The sequence below is a fragment of the Peromyscus leucopus genome, chromosome 8b, assembly GCF_004664715.2.
Source record: "Peromyscus leucopus breed LL Stock chromosome 8b, UCI_PerLeu_2.1, whole genome shotgun sequence".
Lineage (NCBI taxonomy): Eukaryota > Metazoa > Chordata > Mammalia > Rodentia > Cricetidae > Peromyscus > Peromyscus leucopus.
The window spans coordinates 78158398-78174217 of NC_051086.1; the positions used below are offsets into that span (position 1 = coordinate 78158398).

General features: G+C 54.1%; 1 protein-coding gene across 2 annotated transcripts in view; it reads left to right on the top strand.

The window, feature by feature from the left end:
- The first annotated feature begins 2159 nt into the window (after positions 1 to 2159).
- Positions 2160 to 15820, top strand: part of Sdk2 (sidekick cell adhesion molecule 2) — a 287113-nt gene continuing 273452 nt past the window's right edge. The window contains exon 1 of one of the 2 annotated variants that reach the window (XM_028865305.2): positions 2160 to 3410. In XM_028865305.2, coding sequence (XP_028721138.1) covers positions 3338 to 3410 — 73 coding nt within the window. In that variant the 5' untranslated portion in view covers positions 2160 to 3337. The remainder of the gene's footprint in view (positions 3411 to 15820) is intronic. The other variant, XM_028865306.2, reaches the window with a different exon arrangement.

Genomic DNA, 15820 nt, shown 5'->3' on the forward strand with positions numbered 1-15820 from the left:
TCCGGGGAGGGTATTGAACTCAGGTCCTCATGGTTGCAAGGCAAACGCTTTACCCACTGAGCTATCTTCCTAGCCCCCTTTACTATTCCAGGGCCACCAAGAACGAGGGTGTGGTATCTACAAGTGACTTTCCCAGAAACAAGTTCCTCTCAAAGGGACAGGCTTCCCACAGCAACACTGATATGAAGCAAAACCGAGTTTGCATAAGCTGAGGCCCTCAAAGCCTGAGTCCTCTCTCTGTTCCGGATCGATGGAGGCAGATTGCCTGAGAGCTTCAGGAGAGGGCCTCCTCTTAACCATGCAGGCATGGAAGACTGCCAACAAAGGCCAGAGAACACGCTCCCTTTTCTTTTTGGCCTATCCTGGGGATAAGGCTTCTAGATTTGCAGGTATCCACCTGGTTATGCAAAAGGTCTGCTCTTAGGATGAGCACAAATGCTATCAGGGGCTGCAGCAGTCAGCTCCAGAGCCTTGCAGTTATGAGTCTGGGCTCTGGACCCAAATGGAGGAATCCACCAAGGTTTCAGACGCTGGTACCCACATGAACTCCAGCCCAAGGGCACAGACAGCCTCTCAGCTGCTCGCTTGCTGGTTAAGAAGCCTTTGCTGCAAAACTGACTCTCAGGCCCCCTCTGCGAGCAAGCTGAGTAACAACACCCTAAAGAACAGCTGTTCCTGATGGGCTGGGCAGGGCCTGAGCTCTCAACTGTGCAGTTCAGAGTCTGGGGGGATGGGAGGGGCCTGGCCACCCAGCCCAGCTGGGGAATAGATCTGCTATATCTAGCCTGCCTGACCCCAAAGCCACTCTTCAGTCAAAAAATCAGCCAGACAGCAAGCCTTGGTCCTGGACTGAGCACAGACAGGCAGGGAGAAAGAGGCAAAAACACTGTTTGAAGTGGACGAATAAAAAGCAGAAGAAAGGCAGCCTAGTTTTTCATCTGTTTTCACTAAATGCTCACAGCTGTTCTTCCAAGGCAGGTGAGGAGAAACCGGGAGAGCAATGAGATCTGTGCAGTGGCTGTGTCCATTCCACGGCGATGACAAGAGGCACCCTGGGACTGAAGCGGATGGGGCAGAGCCCTCCGAGTCAGTAAGCTACCTGAAGGGCAAAGATCAGAAAAGGAAGACAACAGGGTGTGGCTCAGAAAAGTGGGCCCCGGAGGAGTGAGGGGGAAAGCTGGCAAAGGTGAAGGGTCTCCCTCCTTCCTTTTCCAGCCGAAATACCAAGATTGAACGGCTGATTTCTTCAGCAGGCTCAGTGCCAGGGACTACAGTCTTTTAGGGAACCCACGGAAATGTTTTAATTTCTTTTAAAATCAGGGGAAAAATTAAATGAACTTTTAAATGAAAGAAAATGTTTTAATATGTAGTATATATTTGTTTTTATGCCAACACAGCCGCAAAATATTACTTTTAATATTTTTAATGGAGGAATGAGCCCACGGAGGTAGAGGCGCCTGTTGCGCTCACCGGTTAAAGGGGTCTAAACAGCTCCTGGGCTTGCCACACTGGAAGGTACATTCTGCTCCCTTCCCTGGGCCACAAGGGAGGACCTCTCTGTCTCTCTCTCCATTGTGTCTCCGTGGCTGATGTGCCTTTAAAGGGGGAGCTGGGAAGAAGAAAGAAACAAAGAGTGCACGAGTTTGGCACCAACTTCACTTTCTCGGCCTTCTGCGAGTCCCAGGCTTCTCCTTTATCTTGCTCTCCTCCCTGAGCGGTTCCAGACTTTCATTTAAGAGTCTGACCTGGGAAGGAAAAACTGGAATCAACCGGCTAACACACACATACCCTTCCCAAACTGTCCTGCCCTGTCAAGTCCAGAGGGGTGTTGGGGACTCCGGCCTATGGAAGACCTGGATGAGGCAGGCCTTCGAGGGAGGGAGAGGGAGGGCTGAACCTGGAAGACAAGGCCGGAGAGAGAGCGGCACGTTCGCCGCCCGCACTACTGCCCTCCGGTGGGTCCCGGAGACGCCGGGAGCCCGCGGCCGCGCACACGGATTGGGTTTCTGCGGGGCTCGCTCCCGGGCCTGGCTCGGAGCCGCCGCCGCCCCCTCCCTGCGCGCAGGCTGCGCTCCAGTCGCGGCCACGGGGTAGCGCTCGGCCCCCCTCTCCGCGTCTCCGCCTCCGCCGCGCTCGTCCCCGGCTCCCGCTGCCCCCGCAGCTCCGGCTCGGCGCAGGCAGACTCTCAGGCTCGGCGGCAGAGCGGCTCTTAGGACGCTGAGCCCCGGCAGCCCAGGGCTCCGGGCTCTGCGAGCCAGCGGCTCCCGAGGTGGGCGAGCGGCAGGCGGGACCGAGGCGCCCGAGCGGCCGCGGAGACTCGGGTCCCCGCGCTGGGCGAAAACGCCGGGCGGCCGAGGCGGCGCCGAAATCCCGGAACCTGGGGCTGCCGGCCGAGCTCTTCCCGTGCGGCTCGCGCGGAGCTCCAGCCGGGGCGCAGTGGAGAGCAGGACCCGCTGGTCTCCACCGGATCGCCCGCAAGAGGCTCAGCGCCCCGGGCGCTGACTAGAACCCTGGCCGCCCAGCCGGGCACCCGAGCCGGGCATCCATCGCCACCCGCAGCTGGCGCAGACATGGGCGCACGGGGCTGCGCGTCGGGCCGCGGGACCCGCAAAGTTTGCTAGCCAGAGGGGCGCAGAGCTGAGGGCGAGCCCGGCACCGAAGCCCCCGGGGAGGTAACCCCGAAATCTTCGAATTGGGCGCGAGGACCGCGGAGCTGAAAAGGGTGGCTCGGCCCTGCCAGGTGCTGCCTGCAAAGTTAGAAGAGAAGAAAACTTCGACTCCAGGGAGACTCGGACCGTTATGCTAACAGCGCCCCCACCCCCGAACCCTGCGCCCCCTCTGAAAGACACCCGGCACCCGCGCCTGCCGCTGCGCTCCGCTTGCATCCAGTCCCAGGGGCCGGGCGTCTAGAACCACAGTGACTACGTCGGCCCGGGAGAACCCAACCAGGGGGCGGGGAGGGGCGGGAGGCGGGCAACGTGGCCATCGGGAGGAAGTTTCCTGAAGTTGTCCTCTCATTCGGGAGCTCGGCCAGCAACCAAGCCGGATCGCAGGGGTCGCTCTGTCTGAGAGAAGTAGTCGGAGTCGGGGTACTAAGGGATATAGATGCCCTGAGTTTGAAAGGAGACTTGGCCTCTTTCTGCTCTCCCCTCTCCTTGTGGAGCAGCAAGCACAGAAGGAGGAAGGAGCATTTGGGGTCGCCGGCGGGCCCCTCGGGCCATAGCGTCCTGGACTCGGCCACACAGTCTCCCGGGACGAAGGCGCGGGGTACCGGGACCCCACAGGATTATAAAGCAAGTCGCAAGGAGGGTGCACCGTAGAGGACCCCTCCACCAGGATGGCCAGCATGTGGAGGCTGCCGATCTGGACTCTACTGGCCCTGCATCGGATCCACTCGGCCGGAGCCCAAGGTACAGTATGGGCCACTCTCTCCACGTGGGACTGGGAAACGGGTTCGGATGGGCGGGAAAGGAGTGCCCCCTAAGATACCGCGCTTAGCCCAGGCTGAACCATCTCCTGGGAGCCTCAAAGCTCTCCCCTTCTTCGACTTTTGGGGCTTTCTTTGGGGTGGGGCAGCGTCCGCGAGACTTCTGGCCTTTCTGGATGGAGATGGTGAGATCTCCGGGGGATGTGGAGAAGCACCTAAGCACCTAAGGTGCAGTAGGTGGGCCTTCGTGGGTGCCCTCTGGCCGGGAAAGGAGGGGCGCGTCATTCCATGGCTTGGCTCCACTGAACTCCCTAGGCGCCGGGTCCTGCTTGGGGTCCTAAGTGAAAGGCAAGGCCGTGCCAGGCAGGCACTGGGTGCCCCAGGGCGAGAAGATGGGGCAGGCAGAAGCAAGGAAGAAGCTGTAATGGGGTTCAGGGTGCCCGCTTGGTTTCCCCTCAGGAGCAGTCACTCTGCTTGGCCACGTACGGGAGCCCGCTCCTGGCTGCCTGGCCGGGCGCTGGAGCTGGAGTGGGTTGGCGGCATGGGCCTGGAGCCGAGCAGCAGGGACAGCGGCAGACCTAACCCACCCTCCAGACACACCCAGCGGGCAGTCCCAGGCTCCGGCTTCCACAGCTCGCTGGCTGGATGTCTGTCCACTGTAGCCGCCCAGAGCGGCCAGCCTGGCGGTGAAGGGCCAGTGGGTGTGGAGTGGGTGTGTTGGAAAGGAGGTGTGATGGGGTTGTCTCTCCCTGCCTCCTGCAGCGGATGCTCGGCTGTCTCCCGGGTCCCCTGGAGGGTCCTGGCAGGTTAGGGCAGCTGCACCGGAGCTTTCTTCTTGCGTTTGGGGTTCGAGGATCCAGGTGGTGGTGGCGGCAGTGGCTGAGCGGCGCCTGCTGGGGGCAGAGAGAGAAGGAGTCTGGACTGAATCCCCAGACTCGCCGGTTTGGCCTTAGATTTCTTTGGGTTTTCCGGGCTCAGAGGGAAGCCAGACCTACCCAAGAACCAGGTTGGGAGGGACTGGGATGGAGGCGCTGCAATCCCCCTACAGACCCCTTCTCCACCTCTGGGGTCCTAGAGCCTCGGAAATCAGGGACCCCATCGTGTCCCAAGTCAGGCAATCCTCAAAGCCAAGATGGGAGATAAAAATTACCGGTTGTCACTCACAGGGTCGAGGGGAAGACTTTAAAGACTTTACACGGTAATTTAGGTAAAAGCACTTGGAAATTTTCTAACGAGCTCCATAAATGTAAAGGCAATAAAAGTTATTATTTTTATAGTCACTGTAAAACCTTCCAGTAGGCAGGGACCTCGGAGGTCATCGCATTCTAGTAGCCATTTAACAGATGGGGAAACTGAGGCCCTTTGCAAGGAACTGACTTGCCCAAGACCACACTGATACATAGGGTAGGAGTCCTGAGCCCCTCTCTCTGCTCCCAGGACCCTCTGTAGCTGGGGCCTCTTGTCTAGGATGGGATTTTGTGGAGACCCAGGACCGTGGCCCGGACAGAGTGGGAATGGGCTGTCCTCCACTCTGGGTGCCTGTCGGGTTTGTTTTGAGATGGTCATAGGGAGGTTTCAAAGGGGCAGCAACTTGTGTGGAACCTTTTCGCCCCACTTCCGAGCAGACTCCCAACAGCTGTGTACCTGGACTTGGGAGGGGCAGGGGACTCACGAATTGGTCGCCCATCTAGGACCAAGCCCTTATGGAGTCTCCAGGGCACCTTCTTCCCGTGTCTTCATGCCCCACCCCCACTTCCACACCTGCCTATCCTCCTGAGGCCAAGATGCCAGTGTCTACTGAAGTTCTGGCCTCCCATCCCTGTGTGTCTCCCAGATGAGCTCCATCCTCCTGACAGGATCGGAGAAGCCCTTTCCTGGCTGTTTCTCTGTCTTACTGGGGGGCTGCCCGGGCCCCTTCTGCTTTGATTATGTTCTCTGGCTCTGAGGATGTTTGTTTGCCAGCACTGGCCCCCCTTCCATTTGTCTCCCTGCAGAGGATTATGGGAAGATAATCTCTGGATTCCACCTTGAAGGTGATGCTGGGTTTACTGTCTGAGGGGTGAGGTTAGGGCACAGGTCATTTTTTTTTTAAAATCTGCTTTGGGGTTAGAGTTTCTCTGCCTCTGGGGCCCTGCCATTGATCCTTTGCATATAGTTAAAACCGCCAGCACTACCGTTCTGCAGACCTGACACACACAGGAGACACCCAGCAGCTGCTCCTCCTTTGAGACAAGTGCCCAGTGGTCACTACATTGGGATGCTATGGAGATTTTTTTTTTTCCTAGTTCTTTTTCCAGATGCAGGACTAAAGCTACATTACCTGGATGTACTGAAAACTATCATTTGGCCATTTGGCCCAAATGGGTCTTACATGATTTCTGCTCATTTCCCAGACAAAATGCAATGATAGCACAGAAAATATTCTCTCCCAAACTAGGAAGAAAGGTTTCTCATGATCTGGTGAAGGCAGCTACAGAGATGTTTCTGCAAGACTCTTAGCCACTGGAAGTCTTGTCTCCTCATCTGTACCTTGGGAGCATTATCTCCGTCTTTGCAGACTTGCATGGCTAGAAGCCCCAGGGAGAGGCCCCAGCAAGTCCTTCATCCACAGGCGCGACAGACTTCCTTCTGTGACTACCTTAGTGTTTCCTGGAGTGGTCCTCCATGCTCTGAGCTCCCGGGAGCTAGTCACATACTGAGATTTCCACCAATCCTCAGGAGCTGGCGTTGGAAGGCCCTGGTGAGCCAGACAGTCAGTGCTTTTGGAGACTTTTCATATGCTTGTGAGCTTGACCATTGCTAGAAGGCATCCTGGCCTGCACGCACAAGCAGTGGGGAAGAGGGCAGGAGCCGCCCAGCCAGCCATTCTAGGAGGTTCTTTTTCAAGAGAATTGCACCTGGGGCGGGGGAACAAGAGGACACTGCAGGCTGAATGAACCAGACAGTGGGAGAACCCTGATGGAGGCCTGGAAATGCCAATCCGGAAGCTCCTGGAGGGCCCAAAGGGGGAAAGTTTAGTGCTGGGAGGCTAATCACGATAAAAGCCAAACAGCGCACGGGGGAATGGGATGAAAGTTTAATTACATGGTGTGGCTAAGCTGTAATTATTAATTACTGACAGCAAAAAATAACTTATTGATCAGGGCCTCTTGCTAATTACCAGGAGGGCTTGTGTCATGCTTGCCCGGGGCTCAGCTGTCGAAAGCTCCACAGGGGCATGAGCGTAGGGTGGGAAATGGCCCTGCTTCTTCCTGTCCCCTTCTCCTCTCCCCCTGTCTCTCTCCCCCTGGGTACCTCTTGATGTCAGCTGGGGGGTCTGGAACATTGTTGGTATGGTGAGATGAGGGATGGCGTTTGGGCCTTGCTACCGCTGGCTAAAGAAGTTCCCCCTTTGTGGGGTGGGGTCCACTTGGGACCCAAAGCCAGAGACCAAATCAGGCAGGCAGCTTGCACCTGCTGTGGGAACACTCTCCTGCACTTATTCGGCACATACTTATCGACCGCCTCTCCCCTACGTCCTCTACTGGAAGGCTAGAGTAGGGGCCAGGATCCTCATTCCATCATGGAAAGGGGGCCGGGAAGGAGGCCAAATCCTTTACAGCAGACCTGTGTTTAAGTGGGACCTTCAGTTTAAGATGGTGTGTTAAACTGCATATTGTAATGCGTTTGACCTTGTTTCCTAGGACACGGTCCAGCTGTAAGCTAAAGGGGAGGAAGAATGGGCTTGTTTCCTGGCTTAGGGGTTCAGAGAACACCTGGAGAGTTATCTGAAGCTGCCCTGCAAATCCAGGACCCGTGCTCGTGTGGCCAGCTTTCATACCCTCAGCGATGGAGGGCTCACTACCTTATTCTAGCTGGCTGTTAGACATCGCCTCATGTTGATGAAGGGACTGGCCTGTGCATTGTTGGCTATTCTAGAATTTAATGGGTTCCCTGCTTGTCAGGAAGCCTATTTCCTGACTCCCAGCCCCTTGGGGAGTGGGGAGCTGGAGACACTGAGTCTCTGAGCTGCTGTGGGTTGTCCACTTTGGCTATCCCATCCCCAGCACATTGCAGCAAAGGCCCCTAGAGCTCCCTAAGTGGTAAGAATTAGTCATTGTAATTTGGGGCCTTGGGATGCCAATAGCAACAAATGGGCCAGCAGCAGAGCGATCTACTGCCTATAATGGAAAGGAAAACAGGCTGGTTGCCGCTGAGCCATCCCTGGTTACATACCGTTTACCAGCCCCTGCTGTCCATATGCTGGGGAGAGGCAGAGCCAGGGAGCCTCGCTGGATGAAAGAGCGTCAGGACTTCCCAAGATCCCTCCCCAGAAGGGAGTGGGAAAGCTGGCAGTTCTTTGGGCATACTCAGGAAAGGGAGTGTGAACCAGGCTATGACTGAGCCAGGAGCCTGGCACAGCCCTCCTGATGTCGGGGAGTCCCCAGCTTGGGTCTGCCCCTGTCGGCTCCCACCTCCATCACAATGTGATACTGAATTGAGCCTGCTTCATCTCTGATGTGAGGGAATGAAGAGCAGCATCCAGCTCCTTGTGGTGGTTTTGGGATAACTTTGTAGATGCTCTTGACAAACCACAAAGGCTTTGAATGTTCTAGTCACTTGGCTACAAGAGTGGCCGAGTCCCTCCTGGGCTCCCTCACCACTGTGTCATCTCTACGCACTCTCTCTTGTGTCTGTGTAGACCCATCTGTGTTTAGAGCTCTCTGTAAGCTGACCTCTAACTCCCTCAAGCATTTGTGTAGTTACGTACTGACTTCTGGTTTCCTCGGGACCCTACCTGATGTCCCTTTCCCATCTCTGAACACCTATACTGTGGCATCTCAGAGCAGGCACCACTGTCCCTACCCTTTCTTCTGCAGAACATGTCTCCCAGTGCATTGACATGATACATGGTCTTTCGTGTACCAATTTTTCTCTTGTATTCACTCCTGAATTCCCAACCCCAACGGCAGTGCCTAGTACACAGGGGCTCAACAAATACATATGAATGAATGAATGAATGAATGAATGAATGAATGAATGAATGAATGAATCACTCTTCCTCTTGCCACCTGGCCCTGCCTATATCTCCAGCTTCCAGCCTTGCACGGATGAGTGACTTCTAAAGTGTCTGTGGTCTCCTTTGTTCTGTGGAGACCTCCTTGTGCCAAGCAGCAGAACACCCCAGATCAAGAGCCTGACCCCAACAGCTGTAGCCTCTCATGGTGGCACCACCATGCTGCCATTGAGGGAGGGTCCTGTGCAGAAGTTCTGGTACCCACCTCACCCCAGCCATTCTTGGCTCTGGCTTTGCCAAAGAAGCTGCCTCTAATGGCCTGGCCTTGGGGTCCCCACTGAGTCCTGCCAGATGCCCTTTACCCTGATAGGGTACAGGAGTAGGAGGAGAGGTGAAAAGTTTGTGACGATGCCTTCGTGTACAAAGATGCCCTGGATGTAATACACAGGATCCTGTAGAGGAGGCAGGACATGTCATGCCAGCCTCCAAAGACATCAATCAGTCCCTCTTTTGCCGGTCATTGGCCAGCATTGGCTATGGCCCCGCCCAACATCGAAGGAGGAAAGTAGAGAAGCTCACTCAGCAAAGCCAACTGCCCTGGTGCTCCAGCTGCGGCGGCGAACTGTCAGCATGACCCCAGGATTCTGTGATCCAATGCGTGTCGTCTTGGCGTTGCCCCAGGCTGCCCCTTGGCATTGCCCTAGGCTGCCCCTTGGCATCTTCTACCATCTTCTCAGTGAGACTCAACTGCTGGCCTGGGAGATGCTCAGCTGTGCTGGGGGGAGACAGGACTGACCTAAGGAGGGCAGCAGAGCTTAAAACGGCTCCTCCTCTTCCTCCTCTCCCTCACCCCCTCCTCCTCTCCTCCTCCTCACCCCCCTCTTCCCTCTCTTTTCCTCTCCCTCTTGGCTCTGCCTCCACCCCTGTTATATTCTCACAAGGCTTGAGCTTGGCAGAATACAGGATGCCTTCTCTCCGCCCTCCTGCCATCCCCTGCCCATGGGCATCCCAGAGCTGTTGGAGAGGCCTTCCTCGGGTCTCTTGGGACTCTGGTGACTGGCTGGCCAGTGACCAAGCCCCACAGGAATCTCCCAAATGGAACAGGGTCTGGGATGGGGGAGGAATGAGGTAAGAAAGGCAATTAAAGTTTGATGCCAACTAGGAAGCGATTAGTGGCCCAAAGGGGCCATGAAATTTTGATGCCGTGATCATCCAGGGAGAAGGAAATATTACTGGCATGCAGCTCACACAGGGAACTGAGCTGCTGTGGTGGACGTGGGGACTCTTGAGGGGCTGCTGGAGCCAAGACCCTGGGAACCCCTCTGGGCAGCACTAGAGAGGCAGACCAGGGAGGCCGCCAATATGCGATTTAGAAACCAGGTGACGGGAGGGATATGACCCAGCGCCAAATACTTGGATTGCCACTGCATAGCATGAGCTCATGTTATGACTTAAGCCAGATTCCCTGTGTCTTTTAAAACTGTAGCCACCAATGCAGCATGAAACAGCCTTCCCCAGCTAGGGCAGTACAGACTGCTGAGCGGCCTCGATCATGGGTGGACCCCTACTTATCATTTACTGCCTGGGTGACCTTGGATGACTCACAGAGACTGTGTGTGCCTCAATTTCTTTATTCATAAAGTGAGACTGACAGTTCTGTCCACTTCATTGGCTGTGACAGGGGTTAATGAGATACGCTAGGCTCCTAGGACACTAGTCAGTGTACGGTCAGCTCTAAATACATGTCGTGATGACATTACCACTTCTTCATCTGGTAGGAAAGAAACAACATAAACTTTGGGTCTGGGTGTGCTGGCCCCAAAGGCTTCTGTTTCTTCTGTCCTTCACAAGTTTCCAGCAGCACCTGAACTTCTGCGTCGGGCATTTATTAGACTAAGACACTCACTGTCTCTAGCTGAAAATGCAAACATGCCCCCAGAAAGCCTACACAGTCAGCTTCTCTCAGCTGTGTAAACTTCAGAGCGGGTGTTTTTACTAGATCCTTTCATGAAATGTCAAGTGGATATGGGTAGCTCTTCAGTCCAGCCCGTGAAGGAGGGTGACAAAAAAAAAAAAAAAGTTAATATTGTTAGCATCTAATTCAGAAGCATTCAGTAGCCTGCCAAGATCACCTGACCTAGGAGAAGGAGATGATGACACATGCTGGGAGACAGACAGACAGACAGACAGACAGACAGACACACACACACACACACACACACACACACACACACACACGGGAAGGGGAGAAAGAGAGATGGAAGAGAATGAGAGAATATGAATGTAGGTCAGCTGCTTCCCAGGGCACTGCCTTTGATCTGGGCAAGATGGCACCCTCAGGCACTACGTGCCACACTGCTGCGGACCTACAGGTCCAGGGGATTTGAAAAATAGTCTCCTGTGAGGCTTTTCCTCAGCTTTTCAGGCGCAGGGGCTGGGCAAGGGGTATATATACCCTAAGATGGCCTCGCCCTCTCTCTCAGGAACGCCCGAGCTTCCCTCAGTTCTCCGTGTGCTCACCCACAGGGTCTTAGCCATAGGTTCCAAGTGCATAGACCCCGGGTGTTACCCTCCAGCACCTCCCTTTCCTGCGCCTGTGTACCTGCTGCAATCCAAGTTCAGGCTGCCCTCCCCGCCAAGCAGCCTGTGAGCGCCATCTCTTCCATCCTCACTTACGGACTCTCAATCTCCTCCACTATCCCAGATCCCATTTGTGCCCCAAAATTTCATGTGAAGCCACCACTGAACCCAATTGTAGCACAAGCCTCAAAATTCCCACTCTCAAGACACCCACAGACTGGGTGTTCCATCCCCTTAAGGTACCCTCAAGCTGGGTTCCCATCATTTCTGGATGCCTGCAGGCTGGGTGCCCTGAGAGGATAGGATACTCTGTCCCCTCAGGATGCCTACTGGCTGGATGCCTTGTCTTCTCAGGACACCCAGGCTTCGGTACCCCACCATCTCTGGATGGTGCCCTGTTCTATCAGGACCCACAGACGGGATATCCCACCCCCTCAGGATGTCTGTAGACTGGATACCCCATCCCCTCAGGATGCCCATGGGCAGGATGCCCCATCCTCTTCGGCCTTGTTGATGATGACTGATCTTGTAATGTGTGTGTGAGACTGATTTCTTTAATTACAAACTCCTTGAGTCTAGATAATAACGCTTCATCAACAAGGATGGAGGTATTAGACATCAATTACTTTCCCCAATTAATAAACTTAACCCTTCCAAGACCAAACTGTGAGAGTTCACAGAGAGAAGAGAGTGTTGATGACACCAGAGGCCGCTGGGTCCTTCTAGGTCAGGCTTTTTGACCCCCTGTGGCTAACGAGTCCACACTGGGAAGGCATGGGAGCATTAGTAAGCAGTTCCTCAGTCTCCCAAGATGAGTGTCCTGGTAGAAGAGGCTGGACACTGCCAAGGTGGATCTGGCTGAATGACCCAAATTGACTGCCCATCCGTATAACCTTTTCCCTTCTACTATTTCATTTTCCAAATAAATATAAATTTGCATTCCACCCCATAGCATACCTGAATCCCATTTGTGCACGCGCACATACAAAGAGAGAAAGAGAGAGAGAGAGAGAGAGAGAGAGAGAGAGAGAGAGAGAGAGGGAGGGAGGGAGGCAGGGAGGGAGAGGGAATATTCCAAAGCCAGATGACATGGGCTAAGATGTATTGTGTATCTTCCCCTGTGGCTTCCTTGGACCTCTGGAGCTACATGGAAAAAAAACAAAACAAAACAAATGAGATGATTTCTTGGGTCATATCTTCCAGAAAATTCTAAGGCACCTGACATATGTATTCCAACCATTCTCATTTAAAATTTTCTGTAACCTTCTAAAGTAATTGAGTCACCATGTAAAGTAATTGAGGGCCATGGTAGCCACCTGTGAGAACTGGTCTATGATGATGACCTTGAGGGTGACAAGTGTGAGGATTGCATCGAGCTAGCATCCCTGTTAGGTGCCCCTGCCACTGAGTTGATGGGTGTTTCTGGGTTACTCAGCTTTGGCAGGTCAGCTCCAGGCCACCAGGAGACTTGTCTCCTGGCCCCTCCTTCCTCATTGATTGAGACTGGACAAACCAATCAGCAGCCTTGTTCCAGAAGCATTGGAGCCAAGCAAGGAGGACTAGCAGACTCTCCTTGGAGACAGAGACCTCTAGACGTTTCTGTGTTATTTGTTTTTCTTGTTGCTATAACAAAATACTCAATGAATGAAACTTAAGGAAGGATTTGTTTTGGCTCACAGTTTGAGGGTACAGTCTGTTGCTCTAGAGACCTCAGGGCCAGCGGCAAGAGCTCAGGGCAACTGGTCACATTGTACCTGCAGTCAGGAAGCAGAGAGAGACGGATGCTGGTGCTCAGCTCCTTTTCTTTTTGTTTAATCTAGGACTCCATCCCATGGAGTTTAGTCAAAGGCCATCATCCCTGTGGTCTCCTCTCTGGGCAGCACATTTAGAGTGGATCTTCCTTCTCCACTTTCTGGAAACATCCTTGTGGGAAGCCTAGAGGGGTAATTCCTAGGTAAATCCAAACCCAGTCAAGTTGGTGCTGAAAATGAGCCTTGACAGGTATGTAGGTGTCTTGCAGAAGGGCTAAGTGACTGGGGTACTGATCTGGGAGCAGATGACCTGTGTACGTTGTCTCTTCTAAGTCAAGTGACCAACTGTCTCTGAACTTCAGTGCTAGCGACATTCATATTTTCTGGCCAACTTCCTTATTGTTCTGGGTGAAGGACAAATGGCATGTCTGTGAACATTACTCACATGAATTTGAGGTTTTATGAAAAGATCCAGTAAAAACATTCACCCAAGACCTCCAGAGCTGATAACAGTCTAATATGTAGCTTCTCCATGACATGTTTGAATTTATCTTCTAGAAAAGACCATCTTCCAGCAGAACACAGTCTTCACTATAGTGTCTTTTCTGTGGCAGCTCTGGGTACCCACCTCTGCCTGGACAGCCAGCACCAGCTGAGTGCATTAAACATGGTTCTGTCATCTATCTGCTCTCGATGTGTGTGGATGTGTGTGCATGCATGTTTGCATGGGTGCATGTGCACATATGTGTTTGCACATGTATGTGTGTGCGTGTTCATATGGGCACACATATATGCATGCATGTCCATATGGGCACACGTGTGTATGCATGCATGTTCATATGGGTACATGTGCAAATAGGTATGCAATACATGTAGAGGCCAGACATCAACCTTAGGTGATGTTGCTCAGGAGCTGTCCATCTTGATTTTTGAGATGGGGCTGTCACAGGCCTGGGGTCTACCCATTCGGCTAGGCTGGCTGACCAGTGAGCCCAGAAGATCCACCTGTCTCTGCTTCCCCGACACTGGGATTACACGTGTGTGCCGCTGTGCCTAGCTTTTTCATGTGGGTTCCTAAGGATCAAACTCAGGTCCTCATACTTGGGAGGCGTGTGCATTACTGACTGAGCCGTCTTCCTCCAGCCCAGTCTCCTCCTGACTTCTCTAGACATTCTGTGCTTTGGGAACCAGACCCCCAAAATGTCAGTCCAGCCTCCTGCCTGGCAGCCAGCCTGGCCAACACCATTGTTTGTCCCTTGCTGCTCTGGCACAAGGTCTTGGAAGCCAGAGAGGAGCAAGTCTATGCCTGCTGTCCATCATCCTGTGGTCTCCTCTCTCTGGGCAGCACTCTATGCTGCTCAGCGTTATGACCCAGGACTTCTCCATTAAGAGTCTTCGCTCCCTGCCTGGGTGTGGTTCCTACATCTGGGGGGTTGGCAGTTGGGCAGTCTCGGGCCAGGCTGCCAGGGAGGGCCGGGGGAGTTCCTCATTAGCTCTGCTCCAAGCTCATTATCAGTCTGCGCATCACTGGGTGAGAAATGGCTGTCGTCAGGACAGTAATAAATACACGCCTGTCAGGGTTGATGTGATTGGAGTAATGAAGAGAGAGCAGCCATCGAGAGAAGGATGCTGCAGGCTGAGGCTTCAGGTTGGCTGGAGAACTCTGTCCACTGCCCATCCCCCCGACCTAAGAGGCAGAGGAATGGGCCAGGGGGAAGGGGCAGGAGGAGGGAGTTATTGGTATTGAATGTCTTCCTCCTAAAACTGTGCTCAGTGGAGAACCTAGAAAGTTCTGGAAGCTATCAGGTAAAGGGACATGGCACAACCCCAGGAAGACAGGAACAGGGTGCTGAGGCCCCCCTCCTCAACCTTGGCCTGAGCAGAGGCAGACAGGACCAACCATTGGAGAGTGGTATTTTTGATGGCTCAGCCTCCCTCTCTAGCCCTGGTTCTAGAACAGCCTGCAGGAAGGCGTGGGGGGAACACAAGGCCTATTGTCCACACCACCCGGCCTGCCACCTTGCCTGCAATGTTAGAATGCATTGTGTCTCCAGGAACTTGGAATGCCCAGCGCTGAGTGTGGGGAACAGGCTTGCAGTTCAGCTTCTCCCCTCTCTTCTAGGGAAGAACCTGGGGGCACTTGGCTGAGTCCAGACAGGACCAGGCTGGGCCTCCTAGACTGATGGATTGGGAGAGCGGAGGGAGCTCAGACTTGATATGATGCCAGGCCCTGGGGCACCTGGAGACTGGAGCAGGCAGGATTGGGGGGGCAGGGGATGGGTTGGTGAAGCTGTCATTCTCTCGGCAGCCTAGGAACCACCTGTCTGGTATGGAGTGAGGGTGGCCAGAAGTGGGGGGATTCCTTGGAGGGATTATTCATATGCAGACCCCAGATTCCATGCCCAGAGCTTTGAAACCAGCAGGTCTGAGCAAGGTGGGGCCTAGAACTCTGTATTTCTAACAAGTTCCCAGCTGACGCTGGTGCTGGTCCAGGGACCGCACTCTGAGAATGCCTAGTGCTGGATTTCAACCAGAGCAGGTTTGATGTCCTGGCTGTGTCTGCTTCTGCCGCACAGCTGGGCTTACCAACACCTGGACTCGAAGGCCTGTGACATGGCGCTCTGGTAGAGGCATGACTCAGTCTCCTCATGTCCTCAGACAGTTCTTGTTCTCAGTGTCTGTGTTAGTCGGCTTTCCACTGCTATGACAAAATGCCGGAGCTAATTGACTTAACCAAGGACAAAGGTTTACTTGGGTTCCTGGTTTTGGAGGTCTAGTGCATGGGCTCTTGGCCATGGTGCTTTGGCTTGTGGTGGAGCAGTATGCGGCAGAGAAGGCTGCTCACCTCACGGCTTTGTGTCTGGGAAGTGAGGAAGAGGAAGGGGCCGTGACCCAACATCCCTGAGGACACACCCCAGTCACCTCACTTCCTTCCATTAGCCTCCCCTCACCCTCGTGTGTGTGTGTGTGTGTGTGTGTGTGTGTGTGTGTGTGTATGTGTGTATGTGTGTATGTGTGTGTGTACATGCACGCACATGCGCATGTGTGCAATAATCATGTGCACAC